Raw genomic sequence first — 15,983 nt, forward strand, 5'->3', positions numbered from 1 at the left:
ATATTATTCATTAATGAATTGGTAGGGTGAATTATACATGAATAGATTGCACTAATGACTGTGAATTATAATACATCAACGTAAAGACCCTGAGGCTGGGAAAGATTGAAGACAGGAGAAGGGGACGACAGAGGACGAGATAGTTGAATGGCATCACTGACTGATGGACATAGTTTGAGCAAGCTCCGGGAGTTGGTGATGGACAAGGAAGACTGGCGTGTTGCAGTCCATGGGGTCACAAAGAGTAGGACACGACTGAGCGACTGAACGGAACTGAATGCATCAATGTATTAATAATTAATACATTAACATATGAATTATAATAACTAAATCACGGGGAGGGTGTTCTGATAGTGTCTGGGCTCAGGCCAGCGTCCTATTTTGGCTAAACCCCAGCGTCCGGGCGACCCACAGATGCAATTAGCTGTTCACAGGCAGAGTATACCAACTCTCCACAGTCACGCCTCCACTTGCCCCCAGAGGGCGCAGCGTCACCCGAAGCTCCGCCCAAAGCGAGGCGGGGCCTGATCATTCTGTGCGCAGGTGCAGAGTGAGCCTTGGGCGCTCGCAGCTGCTCATTGGTTCCTCTGTCCGCCGGAATGGCGTGCGCAGGCGCAGGACCGGCTTCGGGCGCGTGAGCGGTCCCGGGAACCGGAAGTTGAGGCGATCTCGGCGGTTAGAGAGGTGAGGGGGGCGGGGCGGCTGCGTGGGGCGGCGGTGGAGGCGACTGGAGCCCGGTCGGGATCGGGGACAGCTTGGGAGAGGGATGAGGGGAACGGGGAAACCCCGAGATGAGGCAAGGTGTTGGAGGAAGCCGAGCAGCCGGGAGAAGCAGATGGAGATGGAGCCTGAGCGTTGCTAAGAGAACTGAGGGTCAGAGAGTTTGAAAGAAATGGAGGCACAAAAAGGAGTTTCGAGAAACTGAGGGACTGAGAGACGGGGAGGTTGAGAGAGGAGAGAATCTGAAAACTGGAGAGATAGAGGGCAAGAGACTAATGGATCAGACGGAGAGAGGCTCATAGGGCCCACGAGAGAAGTGTGATCGCACCCTGAACTTGGGAGATGGAGAGAAACGTAGAACGATGAGAGTGGAAACTAGGGTTTTGAGAAAAGTGTATATATGTGTGTATATGATGGATATGTATGCATATAAATATATATGAGTGACGTAGAGTAGTGCCTGATATGTGTCAGCCCTAAGTAAATGTTGGCTATTATTAGAGCTTCAAACTAGGTGACAAAATTTTAGATGGAGAAATGGAAAGCCAGTGATGGAGAGAGAAGAAAACGAAGAGTCAGGAAAAAAAATTCAAACAAAATGAGAGATGAAAAACTGAATAGGAGGAGTGGAGTCAAATGGAGAAAGACAGTTGGAGAGAAAATAGGAGTGAAAAACAGAATCAGGGTGGGAGAGAATCAGATAAATGAAAAGAGTTGGGACCAGTCAAGGAGAGGGAAGAGAGGTAAGGGTGGTGAGCAAGATGGACCAGAAAAAAGACAAGAGACCTGAAGATGGAGAGCCAGAAGGAGAGATAGGAAAGTAGAGAAAATCTCTAAAAGCCTTGAGCCTAGGAAATAGAGACCAAGAGATGGTCAGAGGCACAGTAAGAGAGAAACTAGTCAAGCCAAGAAGTCCAAAGGATAGCCTAAGAATAGACTCCTAGAGAGCCATAAGGATGCCCTCATTCTGGCTACATAAGGCAGTTAGCAGCCTGGGAGGAATGCTGTCCTCCATTTCATCGTCCCTGTCTTTTTCTGGGACACACTAGCCCAGCATTGCAACAGACTTTCAAGGCCTTTTCCTTTTTGTTCCCTCCTAGAACAGAAATTCCCTCTGAAGGTACTATGGCATCACCCAGCCTACGTGTTTACCAGGAAGTGCTGGGCACTCCCCATAGGCTACTCTTCTATGGGAAACAGCTCTGGCAGTCCACAAGTTCTTCAACTGGCTCTTACCTGGCTCTGATAACTCCCAGGGTTGGTCTGGGTCCCTCTGAGACTATAGACATAGAACCTCTGAACTCTGTTCTGTGATGGCCCTCAGAAACAAGGCTGAGTAGGGGAAAGCATTGCTAATAAACCAAGGTGAACTGTGGCCTTTTGAGTGTAAAATTTTTTCCAGGTTGTATGCCTGTGGTTCCTCTCACTGTTTTCTCTGTCAGTCATCATGGAGAGAGAGCACTGGGCCTGTATGTCAGTTACTGTTTAGCTTCTCTGTGTCAGGCTAGGTAATACACATTGCAGTGTTTTGAGATGGCATTGTTCCCATTTTACAGATGAAGAAAACCTCAAAGGAGTTAATTCGCACGCAGACACATATCTGGTAAATGATAAAGCTGAGGTTGAAATTCAGATCTACCTGACTGTGAAGTCTTTACCAGGGAAGGCTCGGAACCCTTTTGTCAATTTTTTTTCATTAATTTTTTTGTTTGTTTGTTTTGGCCATGTTAGACGGCATGTGGGAGTTTAGTTCCCTGATCAGGGATCGAACCTGTGCTCTCTGCATTGGAAGCATGGAGGCTCAACCACTTGACTGCCAGGGAGGTCCCTTAGGACCCTTTGAAGATCATAAGCTCCTTTAAGAATCTGAGTGATGGGCTTCACTCCAGAAAATTAGCATATACAAGGGGATGTGCTTCATTAGTTAGGAGTTACACAGCTAAGAGAAACCAGACCTTAAGCAACAAGACATTTTTTTGTGTAGCGGTGAAATGGACTTTTGGAAGGAACTAAGCCTCAAGCGCTGAATGGTGTTGCCAGGCTTCTCCCCTGTCCCTCTTCCACTTCTCTCCTTGTGGTTGCTTGGTGACCATCCTTGTGTGTGCCTCCCTGTGCCCACATGCAGTCTTTTCTGTAGGAAAGATTTCTAGGAAAAGACTGCTTAAGACCTGCTACAAACAGCTCCCTGCTTATATCATTCTTGCTTAGCCAACAGTAGATAAGCTTTTCTCTCCTAGCAACCTAGTGTAAATTCCTGGGAAAGGCCCTGATTGCCTCTCCTTGGGTCATGTGTCTACTGCTCAGACCAGTCACTGGTTAAAGGGGGAGTACCATGATTGGCCAGGCCTTTGTCATTTGCCCAACCAATAGATGTTCTCTGACTTATAGGCAGGGGAAACCATGTAAAGTCCAAGAAGGGCTACTCTCCCAAGGAAAGTGCATTCGTTATTTTTCAGGAAAAAAACAAAACAAAACGGGAAGTGCCAGGCAGGCAAAAACAAACCATGCAACACTTGCAAAATCATGCACTGAATTTCAAAGGGTTTCCGGGGATCCTGAAACTCAGTAGACCACACCTCTCTCATGTTATTGTGTCTGGTGACCAAGTTCTGCTGCTGACTGGCCATGTGACCTACATTCCTTCAGGTCCAAAATCCCCTTCTTGGGGATCCTTCCCTGACTCCCAAGCATGGTCAAGGAAGGCTCCTGCAGCCCCCGGGCTTCCTTTCTTGCTGCCCTCATCTCTGGATTGTCAGAGTCTGGTGACAGGAGCCCCTGTGGGCACTCAGTGTGGTCTTACCCATTGCTTTCCCTTCCCCTAGTCCAGTGCTTGCAAAACAGCAGGCTGTCAGTAAATGTTTCTATAGAATGACTGTCTTCTGTTTTTTCCCGCAAACATCCAGGGCCTGCAGTCCCAGGATGAACTTGTGTCCATCCCAGAGGTCACCACAGGAGTCGTGAGGTGCCCTGTGCATCACCAGCTTGACCCAGGCCGCAGGCCATTTACTCTGCCAACACCTGTGTCGATCCTGTACCACCACCGAAGAGGAGATTAGCTCTTGGAAGAGAAAGTGCTACCTTCTTGCAGACACTGGCCTCTCACTGCAGGAAGTGGGGAATGTCCGAGAATATTTGGTCCAGGCGCTCAGAACTGAGGCCAGTTTTGTGACAGCCCTGGGACTGGCCACGGCATGCCGCCTCCCAGAACAAGGGAGGGCAGGGGTCCCCGGGACCGACCCCGGGCTCCCAGTCCTGAAGAGGCCCCAGAGAAATGGGACTGGAATTGTCCAGAGACACGGCGCCTCTTCGAGGATGCCTTCTTCGGCGATGAGGATTATATTCGGCAGGGTTCCGAGGAGTGCCAGAAGTTTTGGACGTTCTTTGAACGCTTGCAGAGATTCCAGAATCTCAAGACCACCAGGAAGGAGGAGAAAGACGCCAGGCGGCCCAAGCACAGCCACCCAGCGCTGGCCGACCTGCCTCGCGCTTACGACCCTCGCTACCGCATCAACCTCTCCGTCCTCGGCCCGGATGCTCGGGACTCTCGGGGGCCGGGCAGGCGCCTGCCCCCGGAGAGAGTGTCCGAGTTCCGCCGAGCCCTGTTGCACTACCTGGACTTCTGCCAGAAGCAGGCGTTTGGGCGACTGGCCAAACTGCAGCGGGAGCGGGCGGCACTGCCCATCGCCCAGTACGGGCACCGCGTCCTGCAGACGCTGAAGGAGCAGCAGGTGGTGGTGGTGGCAGGCGACACGGGCTGCGGCAAGTCCACTCAGGTGCCCCAGTACCTGCTGGCCGCCGGCTTCAGTCACGTGGCCTGCACCCAGCCCCGGCGAATCGCCTGCATCTCGCTGGCCAAGCGCGTTGGCTTCGAGAGCCTCAGTCAGTACGGCTCACAGGTAAGTGGGGCAGAACAGGCTTCCAGGTTTTCTCGCATAACCTCGCGGGATAAGTTAATGTCAGTAAAGTTACAAAAACACTACCTTTTTACCTAGCAATGATTCTCCTAGAAATTTCTTTACAGATTAGCCTGGATATGGTCCAGATGACAGAGGCGCTAACAGTAGCCAGTTTAGTACTGTAAAAAAAATTGGAAATGCCTAAATATTTATCAGTCTTTAGGCAGTCAGAAAAAAAAGAATGAGGATGCTTCTTACTAATGATGTCTAGGGTTCTAATCCTGGCTTGACCACTTAAAAATTGTTATTGAGACTCCCCTGGCAGTCCAGTGGTTAAGAATCCACCTTCCAACGCAGGGGACTTGGGTTCTATCCCTGGCGGGGAACTAAGATCCCACATACTATGGGACCACTAAGCCTGAGTGCCCTGACTAGAGAAACACATCTGAAATCGATGTGCGTATGATGTGAGGTAGGGGTTAAGATATGTTTCCTCTCAATAACATTTTGTAGCTGGTTTACTTTGGATGACTGGCCTCAGTTTCTCCATCTGTGAGATGAGGGTAATAATAGTGCTTACATTGTGTGGTAGTTGTGAGGATGAAATGAGTTGATATACATAAAGATTTAAAGTAGTTCCTGGTACATAAAAGGGACTCAAGAGAAAGGTTAATCATTACAATTATAACTAATTAGTATCATACACCAGGCTCCATGCCAAGTACTTTATGTGCATTAGCACATGTAATTCTCACGGCATCTAGAAGGAAAAAATATCTGTCTCTGGGATGGAATTGCCCAAAGTCGGCAGCGCTAAGTGGCAGAGGTGACATCCGAACCCAAGCCTATTGGTCTCCAGGCTCTAATGCGGGACACTTGCTCAGGGTTTCAATGTGGGGAGGGTCAGGGGCTACGGGACAGGCCCAGGGTCCTCTCTGACCACCCCCTCCCACCCTCCACCCCCAGGTTGGCTACCAGATCCGTTTCGAGAGCACGCGCTCGGCGGCCACGAAGATCGTGTTCCTGACGGTGGGGCTGCTCCTCCGGCAGATCCAGCGGGAGCCCAGCCTGCCCCAGTACCAGGTGCTGATCGTGGACGAGGTGCACGAGCGGCACCTCCACAACGACTTCCTCCTGGGGGTCCTCCGGCGCCTGCTGCCCCAGCGGCCCGACCTCAAGGTCGTCCTCATGTCGGCCACCATCAACATCTCGCTCTTCTCCAGCTACTTCGGCAACGTTCCCGTGGTGCAGGTGCCGGGGCGGCTCTTCCCCATCACGGTCAGTGCTGCCCACGCTTCCCGCCGCTCCCCCACCCCACCCCTAAGCCCCGGACTCCCCACCTGGTCCCCGGCCAACCTGGACATGTCCCTTCTCTTCTCTCCTTCTCTGTTTCCCATCTCTTTAATTAATGACCTTCTCTCTCTTTTTGAAGTTTTTCTGTATTTATTTTTTGGCTGCTGCCCTGTTGCAGCATTGTATGAGCTTCTCATTGCGGTGGCTTCTCTTGTTGCGGAGCACAGACTATAGCTCGGACTCAGTAGCTGCAGCGCACGGACTCAGTGGCTCCGTGGCACGTGGGATCATCCCGGACCAGGGACTGAACCCGTGTCCCCTGCATTGGCAGGCAGATTCTTATCCACTGTGCCACCAGGGAAGTCCTCTCTCTCTCTTATTTTTTAAAGCTGCTGTTTTCTGGGCATTTGCAGTGTCCCGGGGAGAGTGCTAAGTGCTTGTTAGAGGAGAGCCCAAAATTTAAAGGCTCAAGTAACACAGAAATTTTTCTTATCTAACAGAATAGAACCAACTGGTCCAGGTTGATGGGCAGTTCTGTTGCACGTGGTCATTCGGGGACCCAGGCTCCTCCTTTCTCATCACTTTACCGTCTCACGGGGCAGGGTTTCTCAGACTCAGCACGGTTGATATTTTGGGCTGGATAATTCTTGGTTGTGCCCTACAGGGTGTTTATCAGCATCCCTCAGAAGTGGCAGGGCCAGGACTTAAATCCTGCTCACAGATAGACGTGGCACCGGGCCGGGAGCTTCTGTTTGCCCTTCAGATCTACTGTGCCCTTCCCTACATTCCTGTCTGCCCCGGAAGGCACTAACGGACCCCCCTCCCCCGGCTTCTCCTTGGCCAGTGGGAAAAGGAGAGGCAGCCCCCTCCCTCGAGGTCTGCAGTGTCCTGAGCCTCACAGCTCCTTCCAAGATGCCTCTGCACAGTCCTCTCCTTTATGGTTTTGATAACTGCTCCTTCCTCTTGTTCTTTGGGGCCAAGGCTTGATAACAGCTTTGAGGCTCCTAGCGGCAGGAAATGCAACATTCCTTGTGGTTTCTGGATCTCGGCCCCCATCAATCTGTCTTCTAAGTAGTCATTAAAAACACCGAGGGTGCTTTCAGAGAACTGATTTTGAGGGTTTTAATCCCGACTCCACCCGTTAAAATTTTGTTATTGTTGGAGTTATACTCCAACTACAAAAGATTTATGTGTATCACAAGTGTACAGTTCAATTAATTTTCATAGATTAAACATCTCAACAGGGACTTCCCTGGCGGTCCAGTGGCTAAGACTCCAGGCTCCCAATGCTGAGGAGCCGTGTTTGATCCTTGGTTAGGGAACTAGATCCCACATGCTGCAACTAAGACCTGGCACAGCCAAATAAATAAAAAAAAATTTTTAGTTTTTATCACAAGAAAACATTTTTAAAAATACTTGAATGGAGCCAGTATCTAGATTAAAAGGCATGAAACATTACCAGCACCCTGGAAACCTCCCAGTTACCTTGATACTTTGTCCTTTTATCACATCCTCTTCAAACTGCCCTATTTGGGACAGTTTGTCCTCTGTCCTCTGCTGCCTGGATGGTCTGCGACCTCTCTGTCAGTCATGGCCTCCCCGCCCCGATGTCAGAGCTGGAGTGACCAGGTCTGCTCCTGCCTGGGGCCATCTCCTCGCAGGTCGTGTACCAGCCGCAGGAGGCCGAGCCGACCACGTCCAAGTCGGAGAAGCTGGACCCGAGGCCCTTCCTCAGGGTGCTGGAGGCCATCGACAATAAGTACCCACCCGAAGAGCGGGGGGACCTCCTGGTGTTCCTCAGCGGCATGGCAGAGATCAGCGCCGTGTTCGAGGCCGCCCAGACCTATGCCAGCCACACCCAGCGCTGGGTGGTGCTGCCGCTGCATAGCACCCTCTCTGTGGCCGACCAGGACAAGGTACAGAGTGTTGGCCGGCAGAGGGGGGCAGGGGGCGTCTCGCTGGGTAGCCAGAGGAGGAGGGGTGGCTGATACAGGACTGAGGCAACCCCACGACCCCGGGCTGTGGGCTGCAGAGAGGGGTCGCTCACATCTTTTAGCTGGGGGAGGATGCGTCAGGGTGAGCTTCCTGGTGAGGTGGGGGCACTGCAGCTGAGCTTTGGCAGACAAGAGAATTTTGAGTAAGAGAAGAGGAAGGAAGGCAGTCTGGGTTGGGGGAACTGGCTTGAGCAAAGGCCTGGACATGGGAATCTGGGAGTCAGGTATGGGGAAAGTGAAGAGACTGCCTGGTTGGAATGGACAGGTGCTGGGGGACCTGGCTTTGGGTCACTGTCTAACAAATTACCCCAAGACCTAGTAGCGTGCTCACTGTTACATTCGTTGGCTCACATAGTTTCTGTCAGTCAGGAATCTGGGAGGAGCTTGGCTGGATGGTTCTGGCTCCGGGTCTCTCGGGAGGTTGTGGTCGGTGTCAGCTGGGGCCGCTGTCATCTGAAGGCTTGACTGGGGTTGGAGGATTCTCTTCTGAGATGGAGCACTCACTCACATGGCTGGCTGTTGGTTGGGGGGCCTTTCTAGGGGGCTGCTTGAGAGTTCTCACAATGTGGTGGCCAGCTCTTCCCAAGAGACCAAAGTAGAAGCCACAGCATCTTTTATGACGTAGCTGTGGAAATCACAAACCATCACTCCTGCCCTGTTCAGAGGAACGGTACCGGGTGAGGCTGTGAATCCCACGAGGTGAGACTGCCCCGGCCATCCTGGATGCTGACCGCCATAATCACCTCCAGGAGAGTCCCTTCAGGTCACGTGGTTGTTTCTTGATTAAAGAAACCTTTGAGGGACCTCCCTGGTGATTGGGTCCCATCGTTAAGGCTCCATGCTTCCACTGCAGGGGACACAGGTTCCACCCCTGGTTGGGGAACTAAGAGCCCACAGGCTGCGGCATGCAGCCAAAGAGTTAAAAAACAAAACACAGCCAAAAAGTAAAAAAAAAAGAATTAAAGAAAATGAAGAAACAACCTTTGAGCACCTCCTGGTGCTTCTCTTGCACCAGGGGCTCCTTTGGGACCCAGTGGGGGCTTCCCCTCAAGCTGCTGGTCTGCTGGGGGCCGGATGGGCATGTAATCAATGATTCTACAAGTAGTAGAGGAAAGCCTCGGATACTCTGAGAGCAGAGTCTTGGTGGATTCAGGAAAGGCTTCCTGGGGGAAGGGACTTTGCAAATGGAGCCCTGAGCAAGCCCTGTTCTGGGACGGGGGGGCAGGGAAACGCATGTCCCAGCTACAGTGTGCAGAGCACTAGTTTTGTGCTGGGCAGCGTCTGAGCCACCCTGTCTGCCAGGTCCTGCGGTCCCCATTCGACAGCTGCAGAAACTGAGGCGCAGGCACTTAGGCAGAGTCACATGACTGGCAGAGCCAGGCTGTAGAACTTGGTAATTTGGTATCAGAGCCCATGCTCTGAACCAGCTCTTGGCAGACTTTCTGTGAAGAGGGTGAAATCTTTAGGTGTTATGGGCATATGGTCTTTATCGCAACTACCTTGCTGTTAACAGCTAGAAAGCAGTTGTAGACTCACCAGGTGAGGCTGCGTTCCATTCAATTTGATTCACAAAAACAGATCATAGGATAGATTTGGCTCACAGGCTGTAGTTGCTGACTGCCACTCTTAACCACTGTGCCTGACTGTCTCTTGGGTCCATGAGAAGGGCTTGTGCAAAGGGCCTGGGGTGAGAGAAAGACAGGACAGTTGGAAAACTATGCACAGAGTGGCTGGGTCCAGATTGTGAGGGGGGAGTCAGGAGGGATGGGACCGGGGAGGTGGACAGAGTAGACCACCAGGGGCATGGAAGACCCACTGTAGGCCTGGACTTTGTCCTGAGGGCACTGGAGGATCTTGGGAGGGTTCTGAGCAAGGTGGTGGGCAGTTCTGTTTGTGCTTTAGCAGATCCCTCTGTTGCCTGTGAAGGCTGGATGGGAGGGGTGAGACCAGAGACCAGGGAGGAAGCTGGAGTGGGATCTGGGTGGGAAAGGATAGGCATGGACCAGGGCAGGGGCTGTGGGTTTGGGGAGGAAGGAATGGATTCATGAGATATTCAGGGGGATCGGCTGTGGCTGGATGGGTGAGGAGAGATGAATACCCAAGACGGCCCAGGTTTCTGGCCCCAGTGATGTAGTAGATGAGGAGATGGGGGCCCAAGGAGGAAAGGGTTTGGTAGAAGGTGCTCAGGCTGTTGGAGACGTGTGACTGTGGGGTCCAATGGGAGATCCAGGAGGCATCCAGGAGGCCACTGGACACGGGGGTGAGTAAGTGCCATGTTAGTCGTGCAAAGAGCCTGGGTGGGGTAGGACAAAGACAAGGCGCCAAGGCCGCCTCTTCACCGTCCCCCAGGTATTCGACGTGGCCCCCCCTGGAGTCCGGAAGTGCATCCTCTCCACCAACATTGCTGAGACCTCAGTCACCATTGACGGCATCCGCTTCGTGGTAGATTCTGGTAAGGGCGCCCCCTGGCATCCCCCAGGGCCTGGCGAGATGTGGGGTTGGAGATGTGCAACAGAGGCAGGGAGGTGGTAGTGTTTCGGGCTGTGGAGCAGTGGCGGCATCTTAGCCTTGCTCAGGCCTTCCAGGCTTGCCCCTGCCTCAGGGCCTTTGCACTTACCGTTGTCTCTGCTGAGAGCTGTCTTTCCCCCAGATATCCACATGGCTCACTCCCTCACCTCATTGTAGGACCTGTGCAAATGTCTCCCCAGTAGAGAAGCCCACCTTGTCCATGTTATCTAAGTGATCTTTCACTGTCACCTCCCTCATGAGGCTTTATTTTTCTTCATTGTGTGGGGCATTATATTTTATATCCCAGCTAGACTCTTTTCTGAAAAGTCAGCATCGCTTAGTGGTGAGGAGACACTGGAACCAGCCTGGCCGGGTACCCTGCTGGCCGTGTGACCAAGGTCTGACACTCTCAGTAGGTCATTTTGCTCATTTGTAAAATGGCAGTAATAATAGCCTCCTTCAGGTTGTGAGGATTAGAAGAGTTAATACACTCGGGGGCTGAGGCCAGTACCTGGCACAGCGTGAATGAATGCTCAATACATGTTAGCAGTTACCTTACTGTGTTGAATCTGGTACCATCGATGAGAAAAGATAAGGAAATGGCAAACCACTACAGTATCCTTGCCTGGAAAATCCCATGGACAGAGGACTGGTGGGCTGCAGTCCATGGGGTTGCAGAGAAGTGGGCACGAGTGAGTGACTAACACACACATAATTTTATGTACTGTTAGAAAATGCTGTCTGTTAATCAGTGAGATGTCACTGATTTTAAGGTGTATTCCATTTTTAGAGACAAAAAAGCGTGGTCTTGAATTGATGAAGTCTGGTGTTCTGTTCCACCCCGTGAATGAAGGGGCTTTGTTTTGTTCACAGCTGTGTCCCTCGTTCATAGTACAGTGCCTGCACCTGCCTGTGTGCTTAGCTGCTCAGTCGTGTCCGACTGTTTGCAGCCCCATGGACTGTAGCCCGCCAGGCTCCTCTGTCCATGGGATTCTCCAGGCAAGAATACTGGAGTGGGTTGCCATGCCCTCCTCCAGGGGATCTTCCCAACCCAGGTCTCCTGCATTGTAGGTGGATTCTTTACCATCTGAGCCATCAGGGAAGACTGGCACCTAGTAGGTGTTAATAAACTTGTTGGATGACTGAATCCCTGAATAAAGAAAGGCTTGAAGAAGTAAATGGAAAGATGCATGAATGAAGAAACTGAAGAATACATTAACAGAATGGTAGAGAGGGGCCCAAACTAAGCTCTGGGATAGTGTTACTGGAACAGAGACATAAGTGAGGTGTCAGTGAATGAATGGTTGGGTCAAGGGCCAGGCACGCGGAGGGCCCACATGGGTCCTGCACACATCTTCCCTTCCTGCTCCCCTCCTGCCCGCCCAGGGAAGGTGAAGGAGATGAGCTACGACCCCCAGGCCAAACTGCAGCGGCTGCAGGAATTCTGGATCAGTCAGGCCAGTGCCGAGCAGCGTAAGGGCCGGGCGGGCCGCACAGGCCCTGGCGTCTGCTTCCGCCTCTATGCTGAATCGGACTACGATGCCTTCGCCCCCTACCCTGTCCCGGAGATCCGGAGGGTCGCCCTGGATGCATTGGTGCTTCAGGTAAGGCAGGGTCAGAGAGGAGACTGAATCCTGAGTGCTGGTGCCAGAGAGGAACCCAGGAGATACTTAGACAGGGTTTCAGGATCAGGAAGGGGAGGGTGGGCCAGGCCACAGAGGGGAACTCATTCCTTCCAAACGTCAGATCCCATATTGGGGTGGGAGCTGTTCTGCACAGTCCACAGGGTCATGGGAAGAACCTTGTGACTCAAGCAGAATGTTTTCAGCTGTAACAGAAGACCCATCAGGAAGTGGCTTTTTATTTTTTTAGGAAGTGGCTTTTTACTTTTTTTAGGAAGTGGCTTTTTACTTTTTTTTAGGAAGTGGCTTTTAAAACTGGGGTTTCTCAATATGCTTTATGTCATGGCTTGTATCTCAGTAGTTCGTTTTGCTTAGATTAGGCTTCTGTGACAAATAGACCCACTCGCATAACAGCCAGCACAGCAGAATGTTAGTCCTTGGATTGGTAGGCAGTTTCCTTTATTCAAAGGTGTTGTTTAGTCACTAAGTCATGTCTGACTCTTTTGCTACCCTATGGACTGTGGCCCGCTAGGCTCCTCTGTCCATGGGATTTCCGAGGCAAGAATATTGGAGAGGGTTCCCATTTCCTTCTCCAGGGGATCTTCCCGACCCAGGGATTGAACTCGCATCTCCTACATTGGCAGGTGGATTCTTTACAGCTGAGCCACTGGGGAAACCCTTATTCAGAAACTCGGGCCTTTTCTGTCTTGTGGCTGCATCATCTCCCCAGGGCCTTCATCATTTGTGTCAGCCTGTGAGGGGGAGAGAGCATGGGACTTGGGTTTGGGAGGGTGAGGGTGGGTCCACAGTGATGTACCTCCCTTCCACTCACCCGGGTGAGAGCTCACGGCCATGTCTCACTGCAGGAGAGGCTGGGAAGTGTAGCCCTGCACTCAGGAAGAAGCAGGGAAGGACAGTTGGCGGCATGTGCCGCGGGCTCACACGTGCCCAGGCGGGGGCGTGACATGAACCAGCCCCCTTCCTAAGGGTGATGCACACTGATAGTCTGTACTTGCTTGATTTCCTTTGGAAAAAGTGCCAGTTCTGACCCACTTCTTGGAGTTTCCTGACTCATATAGCCTGCTGTTAGAAAAATATTGGCTTGAACAAAATTTCACATAATGAGAAGCCTTGAGATAAGGAGGTTACAGCCTTGGTTGTTTAAATAGATCAGTGATGTCATACAGTATGAGGCTTTTTAAAATTTATGTATTTATTTATAATTTCTATTTTTGAGCTGGGTCTTGTGGCACATGGGGTCTTAGCTCCCCGACCAGGGATTGGATTTGTACCCCTGCAGTGGAGGCTTCCCTGGTGGTTCAGCTGGTAAAGAATCCACCTGCAATGCTGGAGACCCTGGTTCAATTCCTGGGCCAGGAAGATCCCCTGGAGAAGGGATAGGCTACCCACTCCAGTATTTGGGGGCTTCCCTGGTGGCTGAGACAGTAAAGAATCCACCTGCAGTGTGGGACACCTGGTTTGATCCCTGGGTTGGGAAGATCCCTTGGAAGAGGGCATGGCAACCCACTCCAGTATTCTTGCCTGGAGAATCCGCATGGACAGAGGAGCCTGGCAGGCTACAGTCCATGGGGTTGCAAAAGGTCGGACATGACTGAGTGATTAAGCACAGCACAGCCGCTGCAGTGGAAGTTCGGAGTCTTAACCACTGGACCGCCAGGGCTTTTTCTAGAGCTCCAACCTCAGCTTAGCAGCAGCTCTCCTAATATCAGTGATGATGATGATGGTGATGATGATAGAAAATAATTTTACCTAGTATTTCTCATGTGCTGGGCTCTGTTCTAAGTTATATATATATAACTGTTTTGATCCTCACACAACCTTTGTGTAGTAAGTAAGCTTATTCCAATTTATGGATGAGAAAAAGGATGCACAGAGAGGTAAAGTACCTTGATCCATGTGGCTCTGCTGGCAAGGGATAGAGCCGGATTCATCTGGGGCCCTCAGGCTCCAGAGCCTGCCTCACGACTGCCCCTCCACTCTGGTAGCCACCGGGAGCACCTCCTCCATCTTTGCTTGTTTGGCAGCAGAAGCAATGAACTGCCCCTCTTTGTGGGTCTCATTTTTTAAAAGTAATTTTATTTTTATTTTTGGCTGCACTGGGTCTTTGTTTCTGCACGGGTTTTTCTCTCGTTGTGGCTCTGGGGCTTCTCCTTGCGATGGCTTCTCTTGTTGCAGAGCAAGGGCTGTAGGGCTGTCCGGCTTCAGTGGTTGCGGCTCCCGGGCTCTAGAGCACAGGCTCAGTCGCTGTGGCTTTGTTGCTCTGGGGCAGGTGGGATCTTCCCAGACCAGGGATCAAGCCAGAGTCTCCTACATTGGCAGGCAGATTCTTTACCACTGAGCCACCAGGGAAGCCCTTGTGGGTCTTGTTTTTTTAAGGCCATGGGAACTTTGCTGCCGGGCCTGCCAGCAAAACGAACACGTCGAGGACACAATCACCAGAGCACCTGAGAAACGAAAGACTCGGAAAGATGGGGTTGAGAGGGACGGAGTCAGCTTGTGACTGATTCCGATGACTTTATTGAGGGGTAACATACATATATATGCTAACAGGATTCACCAAATTTTAGATCAAAGACATGCATACATGCAGAACTGCAGACACTAGTTTTAGCTCAGGAGTTTTATCTCAACTCTAGTAGAGCATGGCACCAGTGTCTTACAATCAGTTAAAGACTACCTAGACATAAACCATTCACAGGAGCCCGATAATCTTATCAGAGTCAGGAGAATGGGCAAATGGTGGCTACAGCAATTTCCTTGAGGGAGGTGAGAAAGGCCAATTTGCACTTTACTAAATCAGGGGTGGCGGGACAGAGAGGGACCTCTTAGATCTCTCTCAGGGCCGAGAAGGGGCCTGAGCAGTCAGGCCGGCTCCCTGCACTTTGCCAGCCGCCTTGGCCAGCCTCCCATCCTGCCTTCCACTCTGTGACCTGTAATTGTCCAGGAGGAAGGGAGGGAGGGTGTTGCCTGACTGGATCAGAGCAGTGATTCGCAGTCCCAGTTACATGTTGGAATCATGTAATAATATCCCCCCACCCAGAACTCCTAGCTTAAAGGTCTTTTAACAAGTGCTAGTGGTCTGTCAGACAGCACCAGGGCTCAGTAACCAGGGAGGACAGTGGGATGGCTGGTTGAGGGCTGGATGGCCTAGAACTTCTGGTGGCCTCCAGATCAAGGCCAGGGGAGAAGTCACTTCTCCCAGAGACTTTGGCTGAGTCCCTGGTTCTCTGAGCTCTGTCCTCACTCTCTCAGGGTCACATGAGCCTCCACGCCAGCCTTACCTTCATCCCTTCACCAGAGAGGTGCTGTTTCCCCTGAGCCGTGCCGGGTCTGGCGATGGGTACACACTTCACCTCTTCCTCCCCACGAGCCCCTCTGTGCCACTGAGCTAATCAGGATGCTCTTGTTGAAAGTGATAGAAACCCGACTGAAGCTGTTGTTTTCAGAAAAGGGGATTTTATGGATTTGTGAGTCCATGTTGGGGGAGGTCAGGCTTAAGAAAAAAATAAAGGATTTCTCCATCTGCTGTGGATTGGCTGATTTCCAGGCAGTGGGAAAAATAACTTCAGCTGCTTTGGGCTTCCACACTGGCCCCTCAGAACCAGAGTGGGTGCTGGAGCACCTCTCCTCAGCTCCAGGCTGCAAAGTCCCAGGGAAGGATTCTGATTGGCCCAGCTCAGGTCACGTGCTCACCCCTTTGTCAGTTGCTGTGACACCTCAAATGGTCCAGCTTAGATCACGTGCTTGCTGTGTGGCCAGAGTCTAGGAGAAGAGCTGCTAGGTGGACGGACAGACAGATAATGGTCCGCCTTCCCCACTTCTGTACAGTGAGTCTTGACATTGGATGTATTTTTAAAATTTATTTTATTTTTAATTGGGGGATAATTGCTTCACCATGTTGTGTTGGTTTCTGCCGTATGCCAACATGA

General features: G+C 51.6%; 1 protein-coding gene across 1 annotated transcript in view; it reads left to right on the forward strand.

Moving 5' to 3' along the window:
* The first annotated feature begins 564 nt into the window (after window positions 1–564).
* DHX34 (DExH-box helicase 34) overlaps window positions 565–15,983 on the forward strand; it is a 28,587-nt gene continuing 13,168 nt past the window's right edge. Inside the window, exons 1-6 of the mRNA XM_043899622.1 lie at window positions 565–684; window positions 3,624–4,616; window positions 5,583–5,894; window positions 7,571–7,825; window positions 10,253–10,355; window positions 11,798–12,015. Of these exons, the coding sequence (XP_043755557.1) occupies window positions 3,912–4,616; window positions 5,583–5,894; window positions 7,571–7,825; window positions 10,253–10,355; window positions 11,798–12,015 (1,593 nt within the window). The 5' untranslated portion in view covers window positions 565–684; window positions 3,624–3,911. The remainder of the gene's footprint in view (window positions 685–3,623; window positions 4,617–5,582; window positions 5,895–7,570; window positions 7,826–10,252; window positions 10,356–11,797; window positions 12,016–15,983) is intronic.

The sequence above is a fragment of the Cervus elaphus genome, chromosome 4 (genome assembly GCF_910594005.1).
Source record: "Cervus elaphus chromosome 4, mCerEla1.1, whole genome shotgun sequence".
Taxonomy (NCBI): Eukaryota; Metazoa; Chordata; class Mammalia; order Artiodactyla; family Cervidae; genus Cervus; species Cervus elaphus.